General features: G+C 41.7%; 1 protein-coding gene across 2 annotated transcripts in view; it reads right to left on the reverse strand.

Annotated features, from left to right (window-relative positions):
• Window positions 1–8,561, reverse strand: part of MTR (5-methyltetrahydrofolate-homocysteine methyltransferase) — a 114,188-nt gene that overhangs the window by 94,171 nt on the left and 11,456 nt on the right. For both annotated transcript variants that reach the window (XM_023509023.1, XM_012813832.2), the window contains exons 3-6: window positions 8,133–8,222; window positions 4,719–4,788; window positions 1,970–2,062; window positions 319–425 (exon numbers count right to left, since the gene is read on the reverse strand). In XM_023509023.1, the coding sequence (XP_023364791.1) occupies window positions 319–425; window positions 1,970–2,062; window positions 4,719–4,788; window positions 8,133–8,222 (360 nt within the window). The remainder of the gene's footprint in view (window positions 1–318; window positions 426–1,969; window positions 2,063–4,718; window positions 4,789–8,132; window positions 8,223–8,561) is intronic.

The raw sequence follows: 8,561 nt of genomic DNA on the forward strand, positions 1-8,561 counted from the left end.
GGGCCAACTAAACAACTGCAACAAAAAAATAGCTGGGTGTTGTAGTAGGTGCCTATAGTCCCAGCTTCTCAGGAGGCTGAGGCAAGAGAATCACTTATGCCCAAGAGTTTGAGGTTGCTGTGAGCTGTGATGCCACAGCACTTTACCAAGGGCAACTTTTTTTGAGATTGTCTCAAAAAAAAAAAACACAATAAAATGGAGCAAATACAGGAAATTTATTTAACTTTGATAATGGCTGCTATTATCTTCCCACTACATTAGGGGATTCATCACAGTCCTCACCCGGATGCCGCCATCTTTTTTTCTCTCTTAACTCACCTTGGCATTGGCAGTGTCAAAAATCGTTTCAATGAGTAAGATATCAACCCCCCCATCCAGAAGTCCTTTGGCTTGCTCCTCATATGCTTCAACAAGTTCATCAAATGCTGCAAAAAACAGATAACACCCAGCACATCAGTCATCAATATCTACTGAATGGCGCCAGGGTAGACGGAGTCAAGGGCTGGCACTTGTGGACTATTGCTGGCTGTCAAGGACAACTCTGCCTTCTAAGAAACCAAATCAAGAAACAGTTGGCAGCAGCAGGAGGTAAACTCAGTTCAGTGGTTCCCAAACACCTGCCACTTCTGTGTCCCAGCTGGAGGCAGGAAGGAGGCCTATGAATTTTTTGAGCCACATACTCCACTTCACCAAGTTTAAAATTCATCCCATAACAGATGAGTGTGAGAAACGCGTCCCTCAAGCTGGCTGCTTCTCAGCTTGAGCTGAAATCTCCCTCTCTCTGGGGTAAAGGCTGTGGTCCCGTAGATTTTATTCCTACTCTTACACAAATTCTGCCAGAGAAGAAACCTGTCTGACGGGTAATTTCAGTCTCAAACAGAAGTATTCAGCCATGCCAGGGTAAAATTTTTGTTAGAAACCTCTTGGATTGTTCATCTACCGGAGAGGTCATTTCTCTCCCCATTTCATCTCTCAGCCTAAAAAGACAAATGCTCAAGACACTCAATACAGATGCCTAAGCAGCAAAATTATACCTGCTGGACTAGTACACAGTAAGTCCTCACTTAGCCTCATCAGGAGGTTCTCAGAAGCGGTGACGTCAAGCAAGAAGAAAACCAACCTTCTTCTTCATTGCCATAACAGTGTTGAGGGAAACCACGTTATTCACGAGTCCGCTGCGCATTATTTGGCTTAAAGTCTCCGTTTCCCAGACCCTGCTGGTGACGTTAAATGAGGACTTTCTGTACTTCACCTTGTCCAGCCAGCTCAGAAGAGGAGGTCTGCTCCTCACTGCCATGGCTAGGCCAAAGAGAACATGGACCACACATAAGCCTGGTACAAGCAACTACTAGTGAAGAAATGTGCTATCGTGACATGCAAAGCTCTATAACCAAAAACCTACACACTGTGCTTGCCTGAACTTGACCCCTGCACAAAATCCGTTACCAGACATGCTATCATTACTATTCAGCTCTGATCTTTTAAGTATTTTTGTTTTGTATAGTGTTAACATTTAGAAATTGACCTAGATTCCTGGATTTTTTGTCAAAGCTCAAAACAAGCATGTTTATATATGCTAGTTTATACGCTTTATAATGCTAGTATGTTTAAACACTTTCTAATAAATTAAATGGGGATGCAAAAGACTATTTTATAATAGACTAAGACCTACTATCCATATGTACTCAGCCTCTCAATTTAAAGGTTTATTTCCGTTGGTTTTATTTCCACAGCTGATAAAGAAGCACTAACATCACATCACATACATCTAAAAGCAAGTTTGAATAATAAAAATAGCATCTAACTTTTGATTTTGATGTCTATTATATTCTAAGCAGTGTTGTAAGCCCTTTATATGGAGTAAGTCACAATAACTGACATAGAGCCTCTCTCATTCTGCAGATTTAGAGATTACTGAAGCACAGAGGTATCTGCCTAAGAACAATGATTATGTATGATAAATACTCACTGATGTTCCTATAATCTGGTCTTTCCACAGACGGGGACACAGAGAGTGTCTTATTAGTTGGGCCCAGGGCTCCTGCCACAAATCTCTTAATTCCTTTAGGAAAAGAAAAACAAGTATGAAATCTAAATGACTTAACCTTTTTGTTGTCAATCAACAGGCTGTAAAATTTTTCCTAAAACACCGGTCTACAATCTTTTGTCCACAACTCTAAAATCCAGAAAGCTCTAAAAGCCCAATTTTTTTTCCTGTATTTGACAAAACTTGACCTCTACTAACAAGAGGCTATTTATAGTCTTCATCTCATTTTAGGGATGATTCATAGATTTTGTTAATAAACATTTGATCATGGGGGTTTCCCCAGATCTCACCGAGGAAATTTTGTCATATAGAAAATACACACAAATTATCACTAAGCCAATTCCAATTCAAAGAACTGAATTCTCCCAGATCTGACCTCAAGCATTTCAGTAAGCAATCCTGTCCTAACATCACAGCTGTGTTTGGACAAATTATCTCTCTTCCTATTCTAAAAAAAGCTTAAAAGAGGGCCGGCAGTGGTTCATGCCTGTAATCCTAGCACTCTAGGAGGCTGAGCAGAACGGATCACCTGAGCTCAGGAGTACAAGACCAGCTTGAGCAAGAGATCCCATCTCTAAAAAAATAGTCGGGCTTTGTGGCGACTATTGGTCCAGTTACTTGGGAGGCTGAAGCAAGAGAATTGCTTCAGCCCAAGAGTTTGAGGCTACTGTGAGCTATGACGCCACTGCACTCTACCAAGGGTGACAAAGTGAGACTCTGCCTCAAAAAATATAAATAAATAAATAAATCTTAAAGGTCATAAACTTAACACAGGTTCTGCAAAATTGCCTCAAAGTAGCATTCAACTTGATTTTTTTTTTTTTAGCCACCGCGTCCAGCCTTAGCATTCAACTTGAAATGCTTTCTAGTACAGCACTGCAGGCCCTTCAGTGGGGGGAAATATTAAATCCAGATTAGCAATAAAGTCTATAATTGAAGTATGAAGCAGATTGAATATTTCTTGAATAACTCTTTAATAATCTCTCCTTTAGGCCAGGCAAGGTGGCTCACGCCTATAATCCTAGCACTCTGGGAGGCCAAGGTGGGTGAATCACCTGAGCTCAGGAGTTCGGAACCAGCCTGAGCAAAGAGGAGACACCATCTCTACTAAAAATAAAAATAAAATGACGACCCAGGCATTGTGGCAGGTGCCTGTAATCTCAGGTATTCAGGAGACTGAGACAAGAAGATTGTTTGAGCCCAGGAGTTTGAGGTTGCTGTGAGCTATAGTACCATGGCACTCAAACCAGGGTGACAGAGTGGGACTCAGTCTCAAGGAAAAAAAAAAAAATCCTCTCTCTTTCAGGCTAGAGTTTAGGTGCTTTAAAATGGCCTAGTAGGGTTTGTTCACTAAGGTAACAGAAGCCAGGGGTCATTACCTTGATCATCAACATTCCTGATCTTCCCCAAAGCTGTGCAACAATGTGGGTATAAAAAAAAAACAAAAAAAAGAGTTCTCACATCTCCCTGCTTTAATTGATTGGATATCCTGACCTGCGATTCTGCTGGGGTAACATGGATTGAAACATTATCTCTCAGAAATAGAGTTCTTGTAAGTTGTTTTGGTTTTCATTAGTATACTGTGTGTAACCCTGTAACAATTGTGCTCTACTTTTTTTTTTTTTGAGACAGAGTTTCACTATGTCAACCTCAATAGAGTACTGTGGCATCACAGCTCACGGCAGCCTCAAACTCCTGGGCTTAAGCAATTCTTTTGCGTCAGCCTTCCAAGTAGCTGGGACTACAGGAACCCGCCTCAACGCCTGGCTATTTTTTGTTGCACTTGTCATTGTTGTTTAGCAGGCCCAGGGCTGGTTCCAACCCGCCAGCCTCGCTATATGTGGCTGGCACCATAACCACTGTGCTATGGTCACTGAGCCCAATTGTACTTTACTCTTGGTGATAATTTTACATTTCCAAATCTTCAGGGGCTCCAAATATTTCTTCTATTCTTTTCCCTCCGATTAGTGCCCAAGTGTTCTGATGGCAACCAGTCAGAAGGCCAGTTATTTCAGGAGTCACTTTTCAAGTTCCACCAAAACTAAATCTAATGCCACACTCTTTTGTGTCCTCCACAGAGCCTTCAAGGACATCAGTAGCATAAAGGGAAAAATATGCAAAAGGCAATCTTCCTATCTAAGTAAGCCAATCATAGGGAGAGGGGTGGCCTTTAAAAATATGATGGGCACATGTAGTCACAGCTGTGCTTGAGCCTTAGCGTTCGAAGTTGCTGTGAACTAGGATGTCACAGCACTCTAGCAAGGGTGACAGACTCTTTCTGTCTCAAAAGAAAAAAAAAACTCTCTCCTTTAGGCTAGAGTATCCAAAATAATCAAAACAGACAGCTGTTACTTAACGACCTGATGATGTGCTTCCAAAAGGAGAAAGATCACGTTAGCTCTCAATATACAGAGAACTCCTAGCTACAAAGTCAGGTCCTAACCACCAGCAGCAATTCTGAGCCCAAGGCCTACAGGGACAGCATTGATTCAAAGATGTTGAATGCTTGATTATGAAGCTGCAGAAAAGTAACTTACAAGCAAGTAAAATCCAATGTCTGCAGTTTGCTCAGAAGCCAAAGGTCATATAAGGAAAAACAGCAATAAGGACATCACCTGATAGCTGAGAACATTAAAGGAATCGTGTGCAGAAACAGAGGAACGTTCCTCACCTGTCTGGAGAGTTATCTCCTCGGCAGCTTTCCTGGCCACTCCCGCAGAGCACTTGTTCATCTGGTAGGCCTAACATGTCAACCACAAATGTTAGCTGGTCCTTCTTTTCCTTCATACAATGAGTAATGAATTCATAAGCATCTAGTACCCAGTTTTATTCAGTAAGGACATGTAGAATGAATTAATCTGAGTCTCAGTGAAATCTTAGCGAAGGCTTATCAGTCCCAGCTTTGAAAGGCAGTAGGGAAAGGAAAGAATCTTTGGGAACTGCTAGCTGGTAAAAAGAACAATCTCTGAACATTTGCTATGTCAAGGGATAAGCTGATGTAGGTAAATATTCTGAGAATTAAGGAAAATATAAGGCTGAGCACAGAGGCTCATGCCTGGAATCCTAGCACTCTGGGAGGCCAAGATGGGAGGATTGTTTGAACTTAGGAGTTTGAGACCAGCCTGAGTAAGAGCGAGACCGTCTCTACTAAAAATAGAAAAATTTGCCAGGTGTGGTGGTGGACATCTGTAGTCCCAGCTACTCGGGAGGTTGAGGCAATAGGATTGTTTGAACCCAGGAGGAGTTTGAGGTTGCTGTGAGCTCACCAAAGAGGAGGAAAAGAAGGAGAAAGAGCAGGGGGAGAGAGAGGAGAGAGAGGAGAGGGAGGAGAGAGAAGAAGAGAGAAGAGAGGGAGGAGAGAGAGGAGAGAGAGGAGAGAGAGGAGGTGGGTAGGATGAGGAGGATGAAGGGAAGAAGGGAAAAATAAAAGAAAGGAAAAGAAAAAATATATAGTAATGCAAAAAGCACAGGCTTTAGATTCAAGGATGAGCTCTGTCACTCCAGAAAGTTCCCACAGCAACTTCTCCAGGCCTTGATTTCCTTCGCTATACAATCACTGGAATCAGTAGCTCTCAATTTTTGTAGATCATTAACCTCTTAAGAATTTAATAAAGAATAATGACCCATCTCACCAAGAAATCAAAAGCCCGTATATACAGTGTTTACTATGATGTTAGGAGGTTCATGGCCAGGTCAGGAGGCCCCCGACTTGTGATCTTCAAGATCAATTCCAATTCTAAGACACACCAATCCTATGTGTCTTAGCTCTTTATATACAGTAATTCAAAAAAGAAAACAATATCCTAGATAGGGGTTGGCAAACTGTGGCTCATAGGACAAATCTAGCCCACTACCTGTTTTTGTAAATAAAGTTTTATTAGAATACAGTATGCCCATTTGTTTACATATTGCCTGGGGCTGCTTTTGCACTACACTGACAGAATTGAGTAGTTGCAAGAGATTATATAAAGCCAACAAAGCCAAAATATTTACTATCTGGCCCTTTAGAAAAAAAGTTTTCCATAGCCAGGCATTGTGGCAGGCACCTATACTCCCAGCTACTCGGGAAGCTGAGGCAAGAGAATCACCTAAGGCCTAGAGTTGGAGGTTGCTGTGAGCTGTGACACCACAGCACTCTACTGAGGGCAATAAAATGAGACTCTGTCTCTGGAAAAAAAAAAAAAAAGAAAGAAAGAAAAAAGGTTTTCCAACTCCTGCTCTAAAATAACATGAAAGTAACTAGAATTGTATTTCATTTCCCTTGATAACCCAAATGGTGCTCGGTCTCTCAGTGCCCCAGTGTCATGAGAAAAGTCTGTGCTGGAGCACTCAGGACTACTTACATGAAAACAGGAGCATCCGGAAATATTCCACACAGAAATGACAACATCAGAATTTACCATGAATTTCCATCATCGTACGTTTTACAAAATTTAAATATAGAAACATCATGATGATTAAAAGGAAATCAAATCTTCCATCCATACCTATTAGAATGGCTATTATCAAAAAAATAGAAGACCAAAAGTGTCAGCAAGGGCTCAGCACCCATAGCACAGTGGATACGGCACCAGCCACATACACCAAGGCTGGCGGGTTCGAACCCCGCCCAGGCATGCTAAACAATGACAACTGCAACAAAAAATAGACAGGCATTGTGGCAGGAGCCTATTGTCCCAGCTACTTGGGAGGCTGAGGCAAGAGAATCACTTAAGCCTAAGAGTTTGAGGTTGCTGTGAGCTGTGACACCATAGCACTCTACCAAGAGCAACATAGTGAAACTCTGTCTCAAAAAAAAAAAAAAAAAACACACAAAAGTGTTAGCAAGGATGTGGAAATATTGAAACCCTTATTCTCCAGTGGTGGGAATATAAAATGGAACAGCCTCTATGAAAAATAGTATGGGAGTTCCTCAAAAAACTAAACGTAGCATTACCATATGATCCAACAATTCTACTTCTGCCTGTACATCATGTACACAAAATAAGTGAATGCAAAGACTCAGATATTTGGATACACGTGTTCACGGGAGCGACACTGTATATTCACAACAGCAAAAAGGCAGAAGCAGCTCAAATGTTCAACAATGAATGATAAGCAAAATGTGGCACACATACAACAGAATATTATTCAGTCTTTAAAGGGAAGGAAACTCCGGTTGGGTGCGGTGGCTCACGCCTATAATCCTAGCACTCTGGAAGGCCAATACGGGTGGATTGCCTGAGCTCAGGCTCAAGGCCAGCCTAAGCCAGAGTGAGACTTCATCTCTAAAAATAGCCAGGTGTTGTGGGCAGGTGCCTATAGTCCCTGCTACTTGGGAGGCTGAGGCAAGAGAATCGCTTGAGCCCAAGAGTTTGAGGTTGCTGTGAGCTATGACACCATGACACTCTACTGAAGGCAACAAAATAAGACTCATCTCAAAAAAAAAAAAGGAAGGCAACACAGGTGAACCTTGAAGACATTATGCTAAGCAAAATAAGTTAATCACAAAAGTCCAAATACATACTAGGACTGAACTTATACGAAGTCTACCATAGTCAAATTCATAGAGATAGAAAGTAAAGTATGCTATGGGCTGTGGGGTGGGGAGGAATGGGGAGTGATTTTCTAATGGATACAGAGTTTGTTTGGGAAGATGAAAAAGTTCTGGAGATGAATGATGGTGATGGCAGCACAACACTGGGAATGTACGTAATGCCACTGAACTATATACTTAAAAACAATTAAGATGGCAAATTTTATGTTGTATGTATTTTACCATAATTTTTTTAAAAAGAAGGAAACCTACCACTATCGAATCTACCACTTGATACCTAAAAAGGGCTCACAATACTGTGTGCATACAGGCAATGCCTGTGCCTTTATCAGCAGCCGCTGCATAATCAGCATCATTTTATTTATTACTTGCCCCAGAAAGAAGCCAGCTGGAAAATGAATGGGCTGCTGTGTTCATAAGCAGAAGAGTTCAAACTGTTTTCCATCTCAGCTAGACTATGACTCTGCAGCTTCTCGGGGCTTTCTCGCTAGCAATCACCAATGCAGCAACGGTGAACATCTTAGAGAACGGGGAAAAAGGAATCCTTACCAAGTGTTCAAGGCCATAATCAGCTTGGGCAATACTGGTGCTGCTAAAAGTATTTGTCTCAATGATATCCGCCCCAGCCAGCAAGTATTCCTGTGAAAAGGATCATACCATCAATTCTTAGGAGTTTCAGAGTCCCTGTCCCCCAACAATAAACATGTCCTCTTATCATCATCACCACCACCAGACCATCTTTTTTACTAAGAGTAAAGCAGTGCACTAGAGAGGCCAGAGAGGCAGAGAAGCATAAGAATTTCACAGCAAGGCACGTGTTTTATACATCTAACAGAGAACTTAAATTCAGACAAAGTTAACATGAAGTTATATGAGTTTAATCAAGCTCCTTAAACTCTCTGAGTCTCACTTGAGCCCTACCTCATAGGGTAGCCAGATTATAGCCCTATCTCATAGGGTAGCCAGATTATAGCCCTA

This window comes from Otolemur garnettii, unplaced genomic scaffold, assembly GCF_000181295.1.
Source record: "Otolemur garnettii isolate 467f Iridium unplaced genomic scaffold, OtoGar3 scaffold00312, whole genome shotgun sequence".
NCBI lineage: Eukaryota > Metazoa > Chordata > Mammalia > Primates > Galagidae > Otolemur > Otolemur garnettii.